General features: G+C 43.7%; 1 protein-coding gene across 21 annotated transcripts in view; it reads left to right on the forward strand.

The window, feature by feature from the left end:
* The window catches only part of AFDN (afadin, adherens junction formation factor), a 200,573-nt gene that overhangs the window by 136,927 nt on the left and 45,027 nt on the right, over positions 1–18,619 (forward strand). For all 21 annotated transcript variants that reach the window (XM_090042962.1, XM_090042917.1, XM_090042999.1 and 18 more), the window contains 3 exons: positions 6,842–7,040; positions 11,964–12,067; positions 14,779–14,865. In XM_090042962.1, coding sequence (XP_089899088.1) covers positions 6,842–7,040; positions 11,964–12,067; positions 14,779–14,865 — 390 coding nt within the window. The remainder of the gene's footprint in view (positions 1–6,841; positions 7,041–11,963; positions 12,068–14,778; positions 14,866–18,619) is intronic.

Genomic DNA, 18,619 nt, shown 5'->3' on the forward strand with positions numbered 1-18,619 from the left:
CAGTAGTAGCATTCCTTCTCTGAAATTTTCATAGCTTAGAAATGTAACGGGCTAGAAGTGACTTCATAGTATCATAGTAGCTAGAGTCGGAAGGGACCTAGGTAGATCATCTAGTCCGACCCCCTGCCTTGGCAGGAAAGAGCACCGGGGTCAGATGACCCCGGCAAGGTGCTCATCTAACTTCCTTTTAAAAATCCCCAGGCTAGGAGCCTGCACCACTTCCCCTGGAAGCTGGTTCCAGGCCCTAGCCACCCTGACTGTGAAGTAGCGCCTCCTAATATCTAATCTAAACTTACCCTCCGCCAGCTTGTGACCGTTATTCCTGGTCACTCCTGGCAGCGCACGGGGGAACGGGAACTCCCCCAATACCCGCTGATCCCCCCTGACCAGTTTGTAGCAGGCCACAAGGTCCCCCCTTAACCTTCTCTTGTGGAGGCTAAACAGGTTCAGGTCCCGTAGCCTCTCCTCATAAGGCCTGCCCTGCTGACCCCTGATCATACGAGTGGCCCTCCTCTGGACTCTTTCCATATCGTCCACGTCTCTCTTGAAGTGTGGCGCCCAGAACTGGACGCAGTACTCCAGCTGCGGCCTGACCAGTGCCGCATAGAGGGGGAGGATCACCTCCCTGGACCTGCTCGAGATGCATCTGTGGATGCATGACAGGGTACGGTTGGCCTTCTTGACTGCCTCCCCACACTGCCGGCCCATGTTCATCGTGGAGTCAATGACGACTCCAAGATCCTTTTCCGTCTCTGTGCTGGCAAGAGGGGAGTTCCCCAACCTGTAAGTGTGGTGCCGGTTCTTCCTCCCCATGTGCAGCACCTTGCACTTATCAGTGTTAAACCCCATCCTATTCTCATCCGCCCACCGTTGCAACCTGTCAAGGTCAGCTTGTAGCCTATTGCACCCTTCTAGTGCACCCACATCCCCCCACATCTTAGTGTCATCAGCAAACTTGAACAGGGTGCTTTCTACCCCCTCATCCAAGTCACTGATGAAGATGTTGAACAGTGCGGGCCCGAGGACCGAGCCCTGCGGAACCCCACTGCCCACGTCCTTCCCGGTCGAGAAGAACCCATCCACTACCACCCTCTGGGTGCGGCCCTCTAACCAGTTGGCGACCCATTTGACCGTTTGGGCATCGACACCACAGTCTCCCAGCTTTTTGATGAGGACAGGGTGAGAGACAGTGTCGAAAGCCTTCCGGAAGTCCAGAAAGACTACATCCACAGCAACCCCTGCGTCTAATGATTTGGTGACCTGATCGTAAAAGGCCACCAGGTTGGTCTGACAAGACCTGCCACTGATGAACCCATGTTGGTTGCCCCTGAGCATGCATTCCCCCGCAAGGCCCTCCTGGATGTGTGCCAGGATAATTTTTTCAAAGAGCTTACCCGGGATTGAGGTAAGACTAACTGGCCTGTAATTTCCCGGGTCCTCTTTTTTTCCCTTTTTGAAGATAGGGACCACATTGGCCCTCTTCCAGTCCTCCGGCACCTCACCAGAGCACCACGAGTGCTCATAGAGCCGCGCCAGGGGTCCCGCAATGACCTCGGCCAGTTCCTGTAGAACCCTAGGGTGAAGATCGTCCGGACCAGCGGACTTGAACACATCCAGCCTCTCCAGAAGTACCCTAACTAACTCCTCGCTAACCCCTGGCCCAGGCATGTTTCTCCCGGGGCCCGAGGGGGGCCCAGCAGGGAGGTGGCTGAACTGGTCCCTACTTAGGAAGACAGAGGCAAAGAAATCGTTAAATATGTTAGCTTTGTCATCTGGCGTGATGACTAAGTTGCCCATCGTGTCCTGCAGGGGCCCCACATTACCCAGGACCCTCTTTTTACCCCCTATGTATTTGAAGAAGGACTTCTTATTGTCCCCAATCTGGGAAGCTAGTCCTATCTCCATCTCTGCCTTGGCCCTCCTGACTGCCCCCCTACATCCTCGGGCGACTGTAACATAGTCCTTCTTGGTGATGACCCCATCTCTCCATTGGGTGTATGCCTCCCTTTTAGCAAGGAGACGTTCCCGGATGCTCTTAGTGAGCCATGGGGGTTTATGTGCCCTCCTGCTCCCTTTGACCCTTGTTGGGATTACCTCCCTTTGGGCATGGAGGATCGTCTCCTTAAGGAGCAACCACTCCCCTTCGACATCTGATTCCCTTCCCCTCTGGGTCCTCAGCGCTTCCCCAACGATCCTCCTTAGCTTTTTGAAGTCAGCCCTCCTAAAGTCTAGGGCTGTTGCCTTGCTGCAGCCCTTTGCCACCTTACGCTGGATGGTGAATTCCAGCAAGCGATGATCACTGTCTCCCAGGTGGCCCATCACCTGCAGCCCCCTCACCAGGTCATCACCCGTGGCCAGTACCAGGTCCAACAAGGCGTCTCCCCTGGTGGGACTGTGCACCTCCTGGGTTAGATGGAGGTCCTGCACTCTGGCTAAGAACCGACGTGAGCGATCAGACTTGGCTGACTGCTCCTCCCAGCAGATGTCTGGGAAGTTCAGGTCCCCCATACACTTCAGTGTAACATACTGATTTTGAACGTTTGTGACTATGCCTTAATGTTGGAAATAAGTGCAATTTCCTGGACTTGCGTTAACTAAAGAACATAACTTAAACTGCATATTTGTTGACCAGATTCTATCATTTTTTATTAATTCATGTGCTGTTAGGTTCTTCAAAGAAATATTGATCAAATTAATATCCGTAGAATCTGTCTATTTCTTGGCTTTCAGTCATTATTTTAATGATTAGTCAGTATTTGCCCATAGCTACTACATAGTGGTATTTTGTAGGTTATAGGCTACTTGAATTGGGCTCTGTAAACTTAGCTTGTAAGGTGCCACCCTGCCCTGCCTTCTACCTAACTTTAGACTAACAAGACTAATTACTGGTCTCTACCTTGCTCTACACGGTGAGTAAAAGAAAACAAAAACAAAATAACATTTATTTTTGTCAGTTGGTTAGTCAGTCTAACTGACATAGGGGATAAATGCCAAGGTATGCAAATCCAAAAGTGTCCTGAGAACATACAGCTTTATACAAATTTCTTCTCTGAACCATCTAATCGCAGAATAACATGTTGTGGCAGTGCACCTTTGGTGCATGCCACTTTAAGGGCTGGAACAGGCAGCCGGCAGGTGCTTGATTAAGGCAGCCATTTTCAAACTTAGGCCAGGCAGGCAGAGGCAGCAGTTTGGTGCCAGCTTCTGGGGAAGTAACATCACCCAGCTGAGTTACTGCTCCTGGAACAACTTGGAGGTAAGGGCAGGAGCTATGGGGATGGCAGGAGGCTCCTGGTCCTGGGCATGACCTAAAATTGCACCCTGCTGGGGCTAGGGAGACCTGGAGGGGCTGCCTGTGGCAGGGCAGTGTCATTCAAATACCAGGACCTCTAACCTCCCCAGTGAAAGGCAGGTAGGGGTGCCTCAGTAAACCCAGCCCCCACAACATTGTGGGTAAGAGGGCCAGGGAGGGGGCAGTTGTTTGGCCCAGAGAGAGTGGGCAGTTGTGTGGCCCCAGAGAGGGGGCAGTAGCGTAGCCCTAGGAAGAGGTCATGAGAGCAGAGGTGGCCTGCACAGAATAGGGGGCGTCTTAACGACCCAAAGGACTGTGTGTAATTCAGGTGCTGAGTAGGGATGAAGGGACGGCCTGAAAAAGGACCAATATGGTCCCTATTTTCAACAAGGGGAAGAGGGAAGAACCGGGAAACTGTAAGGCCAGTTAGTCTCACCTCTATCCTTGGGAAAACTCTGGAAAAAATCATTAAGGATCACATTTTTGGGAGCCCAGCAGGGGAAATAATGCTGAAAGGAAATCAGCACAGATTCACTGCAGGTAGATCTTACCTGACTAACCTTGTTTCTTTTTATGACCAGTTCACAGAATGCTTAGACACAGGAATTGAGGTAGATGTCATCTACCTAGACTTAAAGAAGGTCTTCAATATGGTATCTTATTCTGTTCTCATAAATTATATCATCAGGTGGGTGGCAAATTGGCTTAGAGGTTGCACCCAGAGAGTGGTGGTGAGCGCATTGATATGGACCTGGAAAGATGTGGGCAGTCCTGGAAGACTCAGTCCTTGGACCAGTGCTATTCAGTGTCTTCATTGGTGACTTCGATGACGGCATGGAGAGCACCCTGTCCAAGTTCACAGATGATACCAAATTATGGGGCAAAGTTAACATACCAGGGGGTAGGGAACGGATCCAGGTGGATCTGGACAAGTTGGAAAAATGGGCAGAATGAAATAGGATTCAGTTCAACAAAGACAAGTGCCAAGTGCTGCACCTGGGCAAAAAGAACCACTGACAGATTTACAGGCTGGGGGATGACCTCAGCACCACAGCAGTGGAAAGGGATCTTGGAGTCACAGCTGACTCCAAGATGAACAACAGTCATCAGTGTGACAAAGTGATCAACAAGGCTAACCACGGTTTATTATGCATTAGCAGATGCGTGACAAACAGGTCTGGGGAGGTGATGCTCAGGTCTGGGGAGGTGATGCTTCCCCTCTGTGCAGCAGTGGTCAGGCTGCGGTTGGAGTACTGCATCCAGTTTTGGGTGCCACACTTCAGAAGGGATGTGGAGAATCTTGAGAGGGTTCAGAGGAAGGCCACTCATACGGTCAGAGTTCTGCAGGCAAGGCCTTATGAGGAGAGACTGAGGAACCTAGATCTCTTCAGCCTTCGCAAGAGAAGGCTGAGAGGTGATCTTGTAGCTGCCTGTAAATTCATCGGGGGGGGGGGGGCAGCAGGGAATAAGAGATGCTCTGTTTACTAGGTCACCCCCTGGAGTAGCTAGGAACAATGGTCACAGATTGATGGAGAGCAGATTTAGGTTGGACATTAGAAAGAACCTCTTCACGTTAAGGGTTTCCAGACTGGAATGGGCTTCCAATGGAGGTGGTGCTCTCCCCTACCTTGGGGGTCTTCAAGAGGAGAATGGACAAGCAACTAGCTGGGGTCGTGTGACCCCAGCGCTCTTTTCTGTGCAAGGGCAGAGGTTCAGACTCAATGACCTACTGAGGTCCCTTCTGACCCTAGCATCTATGAATCTATGAAGGGCAGCACATGGCCCAACCCCCGAGTAATAACATCAGTGGTACAGTGAAGGCCCAAGTGAGAGGGCATAGTTGGAAGGCCCCAGTTGTAGGGCATGAGTTGAAGCCCCAGGTAGGGGCTGGACAGGCCAACGTTAGTCTATGGATGCCTGAGGCCACAACTGAGCCGGAGGCCAAGTGTGTGGCTCAGCCAGGGAGTCCGGTCAAGTCACGACCCCAGTAAGTCCTCAGGCATGTTGAGGCTGCATGATTGGATCAGAGGGAGACCCCAGTATGTCCTCATGCACTGAAAGACCAAGTTAGGGTCAAAGTGTAAGAATTTGTTCTGATGCCATTTGCGAGGCATGGGCCACAGTGTAGGGATGGTAGAGCTGTGGATAGTGTCCCTGGGCATCAGGGCATACAGTGGACAGCCTCCTGCATTTACCACCGGTTTATTTAACTAGCAAGTTGTGGCAGGAAAGACTAGGCGGACTGCTCTACATAAACATATGGGCGGGCCAATGTGAGACTTGGCTCTGGGATGGCCCCCTGTCACATGAATTCCCACAACCAAGGTTGTTTTTTTTTTCTCTTGCATGTCGGTACATTTTAATCTGTTCTCTACCTTCTTTGACTATCTTGTCATCTTTCAAGTTACTTAGGAAGTTAACTTGATTGAGGAAGTATAGAGAGTATTTACAATCACTCCTTACTACTTAATACTTGGACACTTCCCAGTCCCTTCAGGATATTCAGCACATCCATGTTACATCCCTGTGATGTGTTTGACAATCTTAAGGCAGCCAACATGGGGATAGAAATATTTAGATTTTTGTTGCTTTGTTTAAGATTAAAATAGTTAAATCTCACAAAAATGTTAGATTCTGTCGTATTAGATGACTCTTCTAATTTTAGAATCTAATATTTTATATTCTGCGTAAACTTATCTTCTGTGGTTTCCTTCAAAAATATATATTTGAAGTAAGAGTTTGCATCATTTGGAAAGTATAAATGTCTTAAGAAGTGTTACTGGGTAGTGTGACAGCCTCATTCTACTTTGCCTCATTCTACAAAGGTATAATAAAAACCTTTGGAAGGATTTAAGATGGTCTCTTGTGAACACAGGATGTGCAGGGCGAGGGCTTCTTCCTGTGAACCTCCAAAGAAATGTGGAACAGGTTGTTCTGTATATTACTAAATAGTTCTATTTTTTTCAATGAAAATTATTTACTTTATCCTCAAGGTTTAGTATTTTTCTTTTTTATTGTTTTGTTTGATTTTACACGCCACCAGAGTTCTGAAATAAGGAAGTGTAAATAGTCTGTTATGAGTTTCCCACCTTTCTTTTCTATAAATACAGATGAATTCTTTTATATAAAAAGATACTGAGTTTGCTACTAATGTCTAACAAAGTGCCAAAATTAAGGTTGTACATCACTTATACAGGTGCCCAAAGAGGATGAGTTTTCTAGTATAGTCTTTACATGATCTCTACCATTTTTCAGGCAGATGCTTTACAGAAATTTTGTAGAAGATGTGTTCATAATTTAATTTAAAAGACAACATTATGAGATGTTTCACAAAGTTAAAGCATAAAATTGTGATGCATTAAATTTGATAAACATATAAAGGTGTAACCTACAGTGCATCTGTGCATAGGATGTAGAATGATGGTTGTTGTGGTTGTGCAAAAATTTTATAAATGCTTTAACTCTGCTATTTAATGTCTTGGTATATAGGCTTTTAAGCAGTGTGATAGAAGTCTTAACGGTAACAATGTCCTTTTGTCTTGTGTCCAGGAGCTTATAGATAAGGTAGTAGCTGTCGCAGAAAATACAGCTGATGAACTAGCTCGTAGCGATGGCAGAGAAGTTCAGCTGGAAGAGGATCCTGATCTACAGCTGCCTTTTCTTCTGCCAGAAGATGGCTATTCATGTGACGTTGTCAGAAACATTCCAAACGGTTTACAAGAATTTTTAGATCCGCTGTGCCAGAGAGGTTAGTCCTGCTAATGTTGTACCATTATAATAGGGTTACCTTTCTCTAGTACAGTACAATAACACAGAACTTGAAATATTTTTTTAGAGGTATTTACACATCTTTTTTATTTTTCTTCACTCTTCACAATATTTTTTAATCTTCTTCATTATCCTATTTAAATTTTTCTGTAACTATTTAAATTTGCCTGTGCAGGAAATTTGTAGTGCTTATATTGGCATTTTGTTTTGACTGTGCTCTCTCCACACTGTTTCAGAAGCTTTATTAATATACTTGTTGATACCTGAGCAGCAAAATAACAAGTAGGTCACCAAAGGAACTTGAATTTTCTGTGTTTTGAAGTTTACAGTGTCAGAGAACTATTTACTAACCACATGCATTAAGGTTTTTGTACTTATTGTACATGAAGTGAAGCATTCCCTCTGTTCTTGGTTGGAAAATGCTAGCACATCTGATACTGCAGAAATGAAAAAGGGCAGAAAAGACTGTAGAAATGACATGGAAGTTGGTACCACGTGCCTGCATCTCATAGTGGGGTGCCTGTGAAGTAGTGGGGTGCATAGTTACACCATTATCAGTGGCAGAGAATGAAGGATGCCCATTTTTATAATTAATTGATTTCATGTGGAATATTGCGACTCATGTTTTAGTCAATATCTATTAAAGAGTGACGAGAACATGATAAAATATTTACAAACTTCCTTTAGAATGTATTGGAAAGCACTGGAGCCTGAAAAATAAAGCTTTTTTACTTGATATGAAATAACGTTCATTATGTAAAAATATGATAAAAGTACAAAATTGGTGTAGTGTTGGGAAATTTATATTCTATAAAATTATCAAGGTAGTGGGCAGGAAGGAGAAAAAAGTAAGCATGTGTACTTGGGCGAAATGAAATACAGACATTAGTAACAGGAAAAGGCAAAGCAGAAGAGAAGATTGGATCTTCACATTTTTCTGCGTTCATCCCTCAGGCCCAAAAGTTCACTTACCAGGAGAACAGGTTGTCACATGATATTACCTTTTAGCCATATCTTCAGCTGCCAAATTGCATTAAGAAGTGTCTGGAAGTCTGTTTACATTTCCCATAATCAGTTCTTCCGTGTAAGCAGTTATAGTGTCCACAGGGATGTCATGATGCTAAAAGGATGGGAAAAGAGAGGTGGTCAGTGTCAGTAGAATGTAAATTGCACAAGGCATTCTTTCTGGTCAGTTGTGGTCAGTTTCATGGAAAAAGTATGAGATTCCTTGTTTCAGATGCTTTTGTTTTAGGATTGAAGTAATGACATTCATCTAAAAGAACTTCACTTGCTAGTAAAACAGAATTCTTCAAAAGTTAAATGAATCATACTAGCCTGTGTTGAGGGGGGAAAAGTCTTAACTCATGGAATCCTTTTGACCAGAAATGTTCTGGATTTTGCTGTATTGTACCTAGAAAACTTGCCTAACTACTTTTTTTTGTTTTGTTTATATCTTCAAAATTTAGTCCCCTTTTAAAGGCTAATCTGGAATGTAAATTTTCAAAGAATTTTTTTGTGAAGGTGAAAAAAGCTACTGTACATAATTGTAGCCATTTAAGCTTTGTTTTTTATACCGATTTCCAGTTTGAATTATAACTTGGATTCTCATTGGCCTTGAGTAGAGGAACAATGCTTAATGTATAAAAATGCAGGTCTGACAGAAAAAATAGTTCTGTTTCTAGTCTTGCCACAGGTTTTGCTGTGATCTTGGACAAGCCATTTAACCTCTCTGCTTCACATACTTTTTCTTGAGGAGGTGGGGAAGGACTTGCTCAATTTAGTACACCTAAGCCATTAGGGACAAAGAAAGGATTGCAAGTTACATGCCCTGGTGCATCTGCACAGGAGCCAGAAATATCTTACATTGCAGTAGTGGGGTATACCAGAGCAGGAGAGTGGCCAGGAACTCTTAAGTGGCCATGCTGATAGCTGTCCTGCCAGCTCTTGCAGCCCCACCCCACCACACACACACACACTGTTCCACAAAGTCTTTCAGAAGTAACTGCTGCTTGGTTAGTATAAGCAATACCATATTTTCTGCATGGGGTTCAAGATCATTAGTTATATATGTTGTCCCTAACATTTGCAACATTCAGTGAGATGCTTGGATGGACAAGCTATAGAATTTTGGTTACTGATAAACTTGGAACTGCTGCAAAATGAATAGTTATATTTCTAATCATCAGTTTGGGGTTACCTAATTAAACATTTCAACGAAAGAGAGTAAATATTGCTGGATGGCCCTGGACAGAAGTTTACTTTAAAATGTGATGGGATGTAATCCCTGATCCCAAAAATCGCATGTTCTGCCATTCACGTCCTTCCTTTCTGTCGTGTCCTTGTAATGAGGAATTTAGTGGAATTCACAGGTTCATTCAAATCTGACAGGGCTACACTGTGAGCGCTTCTTGATATGGCCTTGAACTTACTGCCTCTGGGCACATAGTTTCATACCTTCTAGGGTCGGAAGGGACCTGAGTAGATCATCTAGTCCGACCCCCTACCATAGCAGGAAAGAGTATTGGGGTCAAACGACCGCAGCAAGGTGTACACCTAACCTCCTCTTAAAGACCCCCAGGATAGGAGCCAGCACCACTTCTCTTGGAAGTTGGTTCCAGATCCTAGCCGCCCTGACTGTGAAGTAGCGCTTCCTGATATTTAGCCTAAACCTGCCCTCTGCCAGCTTGTGACCGCTATTCCTGGTCACTCCTGGCAGTGCACGGGGGAATAATGACTCCCCCAATGCTTGCTGATTTTCCCCCCTGACTAGTTTGTAACAGGCCACTAGATCCCCCCTCAGCCTTCTCTTTTGGAGGCTGAACAGGTTCAGGTCCTGTAGCCTCTCCTCATAGGGCCTGCCCTGCTGTCCCCTGATCATGCAAGTGGCCCTCCTCTGGACACTCTCCATGCTGTCCACATACCTCTTGAAGTGCAGCGCCCAGAACTGGATGCAGTACTCCAACTGCGGCCTGACCAGTGCCGCACAGAGGGGGAGGATCACCTCTTTGGACCTGCTCGAGATGCATCTGTGGATGCATGACAAGGTACGGTTGGCCTTCCTGACTGCCTCCCCACACTGCCGGCCCACGCTCTTCTTGGAGTCAGTTATGACTCCAAAATCCTTCTCCGCCTCCGTGCTGACAAGAGCGGAGTTCCCCAACCTGTACGTATGGTGCTGGTTATTCCTCCCCAGATGCATCACTTTGGACTTGTCTGTGTTGAATCCCATCCTATTCTCATCCGCCCACCCTTGTAACCTGTCTAGGTCCGATTGTAGCCTGTTGCTTCCTTCTAGTGTGCCCGCATCCCCCCACATCTTAGTGTCATCAGCAAATTTGAACAGGGCGCTTTTTACCCCCTCGTCCAAATCGCTGATGAAGATGTTGAACAGCGCGGGCCCAAGGACTGAGCCCTGCGGAACCCCACTACCCACGTCCTTCTAGGTTGAGAAGGACCCATCCACTACCACCCTCTGGGTGCGGCCCTCCAGCCAGTTGGCGACCCAATTGACTGTGTGGGCGTCAACACCACAGTCCCCCAGTTTCTTAATGAGAACGGGGTGAGAGACCATGTCGAATGCCTTCCGGAAGTCCAGGAAGACTGTCCACTGCTACCCCTGCATCTAATGGTCTGGTAATCTGATCGTAGAAGGCCACCAGGTTGGTCTGACAGGATCTGCTACTGATGAACTCGTGTTGATTGCCCCCTAAGCATGCAGTCCCCTGTTGGCCCCTCATGGACATGTGCCAGCATAATTTTCTCAAACAGCTTGCCTAGAATCGAGGTAAGACTAACTGGCCTATAGTTTCCTGGGGCCTCCTTCCTCCCCTTTTTGAAGATGGGAACCACATTGGCCCGCTTCCAGTCCTCTGGCACCACACCAAAGCACCATGAGCGCTCATAAAGCCATGCCAGGGGTCCTGCAATGACCTCGGCCAATTCCTTTAGAACTCTAGGGTGGAGATCGTCTGGGCTGGCTGACCTGAATACATCTAGCCCCTCCAGAAGCTCCCTAACTAGTTCCTCGCTAACCTTTGGCCCAGGTGTGCTTCCCCTGGGGCCCGCGGGGGGCCCAGCAGGGAGGTGGCTGTTCTGGTCCCTATTTAAGAAGACGGAGGCAAAGAAATCATTAAACATGTTAGCTTTGTCATCTGGTGTGACAACCAAATTTCCCAACGCGTCCTGCAAGGGCCCCACGTTACCCGGGACCTTCTTTTTGCCCCCTATGTTTTTAAAAAAGGACTTCTTATTGTCCTTAATCTGAGAAGCTAGTCCTAACTCCATCTCTGCCTTGGCCTTCCTAACTGCCCCCCTACATCCCCGAGCAACTGCAGAATAGTCATCCCTAGTGATCACCCCTTCTGGTTGTTGATGAAGACATTGAACAAAACTCTTCCCAGGACCAACCCAGTCAAAACTGTCCCCAGGCACTCCACTTGATACCGGCTGTCAAGTAGATGTTAAGCCACTGATTACTACCTTCTGAGCCCAATGCTCCAGCCAGTTTTCTGTCCATCTTAGAATCCATTCATCCAACAGACAATTAGCTTGGTGCATGGAGAGCCCCATATTGGGCTGCAGCATCCCAGCTCTAGGCTCTCTGTGTCCTGGAAACTAAAACCACATGCAGTCACTCAGGTCTATACAGTCCCTGGCTACATATTCAGTTTAAGGCATGATACAGATGAGCCACAAACTTGTTCCGTGTTGTGTGGAATAATTTCGTGGGTTGTTTACTACACTATCATGCCTTAAATTGAGTGGCACTTGTGGTAAGATTTCTGTTAGTCGCATCTAAATGTAACGTGGGTCAGAGGCGTATGGTAATACCCCAGTGTGTAAGCTATTTGGTTTTGTTTGTTCCACCAGATATTTTTTTGTGAATTTTCTATTTCTCTTCTAGGCTTCTGCAGGTTAACACCTCATCCACGTTCACCAGGGACTTGGACTATATATTTTGAAGGTGCAGACTATGAAAGTCACCTGTTGCGTGAGAATGCTGAGCTGGTAGGTATTCAGTGTTTGAAATAGCTGTCAGAGAAAGTTTATATGAAAGCTTTCTGCAAACCAGTCCTGCAGACAGGCCAGGAAACTTTTGTGTTGTGTTGGGGACAACTTGTTTATAAATGGCAGAGAAGCCAACTGGGAGAGGTCTTGTTGACTTTCTGCTTACTAATCATGAGTTGGTTAATTTTCAGTTCCCTTTCTGCTCAACAAGCTCTGAACCCAAAGACTTTTCTTTAGCCTTCTTAAGGCTGGTGCAGAAGTGCAAAGGATGTAACAATTCCTTCTAAGGGGATTCCATTCCAAGAGATTTGGTCAGGAAGGTAGAAACTGTCATTTAAAGGGACTTCCAAGCAGAGGCAGAACTGGTGATGTTTGCTCCCTGTGCAGCATGTAAGTCATGTCCCAGAAGCTGCTAGTCCCCTTATCAGCCTGCTGACAGTGCCGACACCTTCCCATCCAGCAGAAACATCTCCCATAGTGCAGAAGGTGGTGGTGTAGGGTGTGTTAGGCTGATGTGGGGACGAGGACTACTTGGAGATGAACCCCTGTGAGCCCCACCACTGAGAATCTCCCATCCCTGCTCAATGTGGCCAAAGCCTGAAGCTGGACCCAGCGCCTTCCCAAGTGCCACCAATTTCTATTGCAGGCAGCAGTGGTCAACAAGCTGCCGGCTGTATTTTGCTAAGACCATGATGTTCCCATGCAGTGACCTGAAGAACTTTGTGCTTCAGTGACATGGCAAATGCAAGTTAAAAATAACTTCAGTGACTGTGAGTGAGCCTGGCCTGCCTTGATCCATATAGGCTTGGAGACTATTGTGTCTTACTTAACAGGCATCTGGACCTAATAATGAATGGGTGAATATAGAAGATAGCATAGCAGACACATTCTTTGGGGTTTCGGGTTCTGTCACATCCCTTCGTTTTCTCTGTTACTTTGGGTGATTAACAAGTATTAAATCAACGTAGAGAGAATTTTCTCACTTCTAGAACTAGTGAAATTGGTACTTATCCTTTGAGGTAATAAGTGACTGAAGGTTTTATTCCGTATTTGTCATACCAAGAACGCTTTAGAATAGACTGGTCTGTGGTACACACGCAAGGCTGAATGAATTGACAAAAATAAACATCAGGATAGAGGATCTAACTTCCACTGTTGCTGCAGTCTGTCCAGAAGATTTGACATCAATGGATATGAGAGACTTACCTCAGTATTATAATAGGACGCTTTCAACAACTGTTTCTTCAATTTACCTATGGCAGTTGCCATTATTAGAAGAAAACTATGCAGTTGGTAAAATGGAAGATATCGCCCCAAAATCCTTTCCATTCCATAGGCATTCATCGAGATATTAATAGTAGTCTGGTTGATTTGCGTATTGTGACTTATCTGCACTTCTTAGTTGATACGCTATTCGTGTCACAGTGAACACTAGCACATCCAGTTGGCAGGGTCTCCTACCAAAATCTACTTATTTATCCCAATTTACCCTATTTTGAAACAGCATGGCACTGAATGCAAAGCCCTAAAGATGGGACACACCTATAAAGTAAACAGCTCTTGGCCTTGTACAAGCATTCCGCCAACAGACACAGCAAGGTGCTGGAAGAAAAGTTTAGACAGTGCCCTTGGAAACAAGGAAGTTCCAGCATTTCTGGATTTCTTACAAAATAGCCGGAAGCCTCTCATTCATTAAACAATCCTGCAGCTGGAGACTCATCTGAGACGAATGTTGTTGTTGAGGCTCCTTGTATGTCTAGCCAACACAAAAATGAGGTGCATTTTTCTTTTTTGTATAGTTGAGATATTTAGAAGCTAAAATTTTCATTATTTGAAATTTACTTCTGGTGATAGTCTGTAAAACTTTATAGTGCTTATCTTGCCTTGTGTTAAACTGTCTGATCAGAGAGGAACTGATAGATGGAAGCAGTGATAAAGCATTGTTTCCCGGAGTCTTGTGGCTTTCTCCTTGAGTCCTCTGGTGTTTTTACAGAAATCTTTCATTTTTTCCAGTGGCTTAGTATAGTTATAAAGCATTCTCATGCTTCCATTTAAATCAATGGAAAAAACCTAAATAAAATGGAAGCAGGCTCCATTTTGGTAGAGGCATTTGATGTGTGTGCGCTAATATAATTTTTTTCTTAAAATATCCTTATTTTTATAATATTTTAACTTGACCACAATGTGTTAATATTTCTGTTAATAATGAAATTTTCTGTAAATAAAAATAATAATAAATATATAATACTACACATTGCAGAATAATACAGTTATTTCTATAAATAATTAAATGTGAATATTCTTTGATTTGTTTTTTAAAAGTGTTACCCCATCGTATGAAACTCGTCAAGATATTTTTTTTCTTAAATGTCATTTTTAGAATTGTCTGACCCAGATGTACATTCTGTTTATAGTCTTTATTAACTTTAAAATGTCACAAATCAAGAGAGAAGAACATTTTTGATAGACTGCATAACTTTGGCAGAGTTCTGAGTACAAATGTAATGCTGATTACTTTGATACCTATTAATGTTAATGAAATGTTACAGATTTTAAAATTATAATGAAAATTAAATTTATTTGCAGAAGGATCTCTGGATGTTATCTCTCTTCCTGTATAAATCATTTTGTTTTATTGATTTATAGAGTGGCCACTTTGTGCAGTCTTGCCATGTGTGCTTACCTCTCTTTCTACTTTTTTCTTCTGGTAGGCTCAGCCTTTGAGGAAAGAACCTGAAATCATCACGGTGACACTAAAAAAACAAAATGGAATGGGCTTAAGCATTGTTGCTGCTAAGGTATGAAAACAATGTCTCATGAACTGATCAAAATGACAATGTTATTTACTTGCTATGAAAATGTACTTGCATCATGTACTTGCCCAGAGTACATTTATGTCATATTACCTTAGCTGCAAATTCCTGTTCTGTAAAATATACAGACTGAACAAAATAAAGGAAATAGCAACTCAGAAAAACAGAACCTGGAAATTTCTATAGTCCTATAATGACATTTTGAATTTAATTTCTTAAGTTGGTACTTCTAATGTTATAATCTCATCAGATATTTTGGATCTGATTGGGGGTTACACAAATATGTAGCAAAAGTGCTTTGAGGAAGAGTAGTAATGCTGAAAAAGTGTGTAGACGTGTTTTATAATTTGGTATGGATTAAAATGTTTAAATGAATTAAGGAAAAAACAGCCTGCAAACCAACTAAATTTTATATTTATTTTGCGGAGTGAAGAGGTTGTTTACACGATATTTTACTGCCCAAATTACTTTGGTTTCACTTGTTTTTCATTTTGATCTTAAAATACTGTATGCAGAATAGGTTGCCCAAAAGGAGGGAGGGACCCTTTCACCTTACCATATTACGGTGCTTATTATGTTGGTCTTCATTGTGGTAATGTGAAGTACGTGCACACAATTCCAGCTGCCATATGGAGGACTCCCCCACTTGGGTACATCTGAATTTTAAATTTGTAGTGTAATTTATGTAACCAGTGTTTGAAAGTCCCAGTCATTTTCAGGTAACAGAGAGACGGTCTCTTGTGATTCTTTCTTTACTGTGTGTGGGATGAGCTTTATCAAAGCAATTGAGTCCCTTTTCCCAAAAAATTTATGGACTAGACACTGTTGTACTGTTTTTAAGGTATTTGGTATAGGTAAGTACTTCTAAACAATATCCATCTTTTTGCTGAAACAAGTTTTATTCCTGTTTTTTACAAAGGTGGAGGTAAAGTTTGGATGCATATGTATCATCTAAAGTTCATCTTACCTTTGAGAGAGACTGTGCTCAAAATCTTGAGAAATTTGAGGCAAAACATTTCTTCAGTAGAGTTCTTATATGATGTAGTGGGCTTAAGTCTGAGAGACTGGAAATACATGACTTTGGCATGCGCTAGATTAACTGCTGATCAGACTTCTGCATTTCAGTTTAGTGTTCAAGATGAAATTGGCAAGCTGAAGTGGAATTTTCTATGCTAAAGTGTTGTCCTATTGATTTTTCTCATTTGAAGAGCAGCAGAGTATGCAAAGTGGGAAACTTGCAGTTTTTCCCTGGAACTGATTGACTTGTCACATGCACATTTTAAGATTAGTTTGACATCACTAATTTATAGCAGCAGTACAGAAGTGCCACTGTGCAGCATCCAACAGGGTTTTTTAAGAAGCTGAAGCTTTAAGAAAAATATTATAAGAAGCAGCAAAAGTTCTGTTTAAATGTGTAGAATTATCTAGGAATACATAATCTTTTTTTATATCCAACACTAGGCTGCAGTCTCCCAGATTAGCATTAGATGTGCAAAAGAGATTATCTTGCACTTCCAGTTTCAGTTTAGTTGGGTTATTTTCTGGTGGCTGTTTAGAACAGAGAATAGCTTTTGGACATAGTTCTTATGAAATGGAAACTCCACTAACAACAACACAGTGTTCAGGAAGATTGACAGACAATGAACTTTTGAAGCAGGACAGAAAAAGGAATTGGTGAAACTGATAAACTGTGTTTGAGAAGCTTTGATAGTGATTATATGTTTTTACTTTTCTGTTAACTCCCTTGTTCTAATGACACTTGACTTCTCCAGTAGAACTCAGGTTATGTATCTTGCACTGATACTGGAATTGAAATTCGGTGGGTTTTTTTGACCCCACAAAATGGGGAGGAAGGGCATAAATGTGCAGATTAAAGTGTTTTGAGAGTTTTAAAGTTTTTTTTAGAGTGCCCCAGATTATTTTAAGTATAGCATGCCAGGGTGGAACTAATTGGCTGTTGCATTTTCACATCAGGGTAAGCAATGTTAATGTTTTAGCTACGGTAATCTGCTTTGACTGTTCTTCTCTCCCCCCCCTTTCCCCCCCAATGTTTCTCTCCAGAATAAGAAAATCAATTGATATTCAAACTCCATATTTTTGTGCATACCACAGACCCCCAAATAAGACCTGCATCTTGCTTTGGGAAAGCAGAATGAAGAAGAAAAGATTTATCTTCAGGCATTTTCTCTATAAAAACTCCTCAGCTCAAGCTTCAGCTCCATCATGGCCTCTGCCAAATTGGCTGCTGCTGATTTGCCAGCAGCTCTGATGGGGTTAAGCCTTGAGCAGCAGATTTTGCAAGGGGAGAAAATGCACAACATGGAGCAACACATGCTGTCCCCTCCCAAATGCCACCAGAGCCTAGCACAGAGCCAATCCACAGCAGCTATTCCAGTGTCTCCTGCCCCCATTCTGGTCTGGAAATCACCATCTTCATTTAAAGCATGCACCCCAATTTTGGATGGCTGACTTTTTTGGAGTAGAAGTGTGTTTGGTATAAAAGTAAATATGGTATTTTTAAAGTGCATTTTAAATACAAGAAATAAGGATTTGTCTTTGTATGAAAAGAAGAGGCACTTCCTTTTCTTTGCAGAGGGCTCTAGTTTGATGGCTGGTCCTAGTTTTATTTCTTGGTCCCTTAAGTTCCATTGGGTGAGGTATTAAAAAAAGAAAATTAGAAATGAAAATTACAGTGATTGATCAGCAGGTGGCACTGCTCCAAATAAAGCAGTACTTTACTGTGTTAGAGATGCTCTTATACCTACAACTGCTTAAGCTTTTATTAGGAGCAATAAGAAGGGCCACAATGGCTCAGACCAGTGGTTAGTCTAGCTTTAACAGCAGCAGGGATGGATATTTTAGAGCAGTATTTCCTAACCAGTGTGCTGCAGCACAAATGTGTGCTGTCAGAAATGAACAGTTGTGACGCAGAATTTTGCCATGGCAATGAGCTACAATAGGTATGAGGATAGGGAATGCCTTAACATGTATGCTGCAGAAAATTGTTATTAACGTTAAGTGTGCCTTGGGCTGGAAAAGGTTGGGAAACACTGCTTTAGAGGGAGAGCATTGAACTGGTTATCTCCTAGCCTCAACTATCATTGCTTTAGGCATGCCAGAGGAACCCTCTGCATATGTTCTGTTTAATACATGATTCTGTATATGAATATAGATAGCACTTTGTCTTGAATGACGAAAGTATGGCATTGTCTGCCATAATGAGAGGAGTCATTCTAAGTTTGAATTCTTTTGAATGAAAATTACTAACTGAAGCTAAACCTGCCTAGTTGTCACTTGGCAGAAGAAAGGGCTGTAATGTAAGGCCATGGACATATTTGGAGAAGAGAAAGTAATGCTCATAATCTCAAAGATTAATTTTTAAAAAAAAGAAAGGAAATGATTTTCGCTCTTCTGTTCCTGTACCTTGCACCAAAAAATCCACAATTTTGATGGCTATTGCTAGAGCAGAACATCTAAGTAATACACTTGCGTATTCATATATGTTTAAAGTTTTTCTGCTCATGTCATGTGTGCAGTTTCATGTTGTGGGACAGTGGTGCTTAACCTTCTGGCCCCATGGCCTGGATGTGTTGTGTGGGATAGGTCAGCAGGCCAGATCCCACAGGCTGAATCTAGGTGGAGTCAGCACATGAGGTTGATCCATGGGTGCAGTCAGTTGTGCTAGCCTGGCCCTGCACCCCAGATCTAGTCGTGGAGCAAGCCTGCGTGTTGGATCCAT

Source organism: Crocodylus siamensis, chromosome 1, assembly GCF_052110815.1.
Source record: "Crocodylus siamensis isolate JL-2025a chromosome 1, ASM5211081v1, whole genome shotgun sequence".
NCBI classification, from domain to species: Eukaryota; Metazoa; Chordata; order Crocodylia; family Crocodylidae; genus Crocodylus; species Crocodylus siamensis.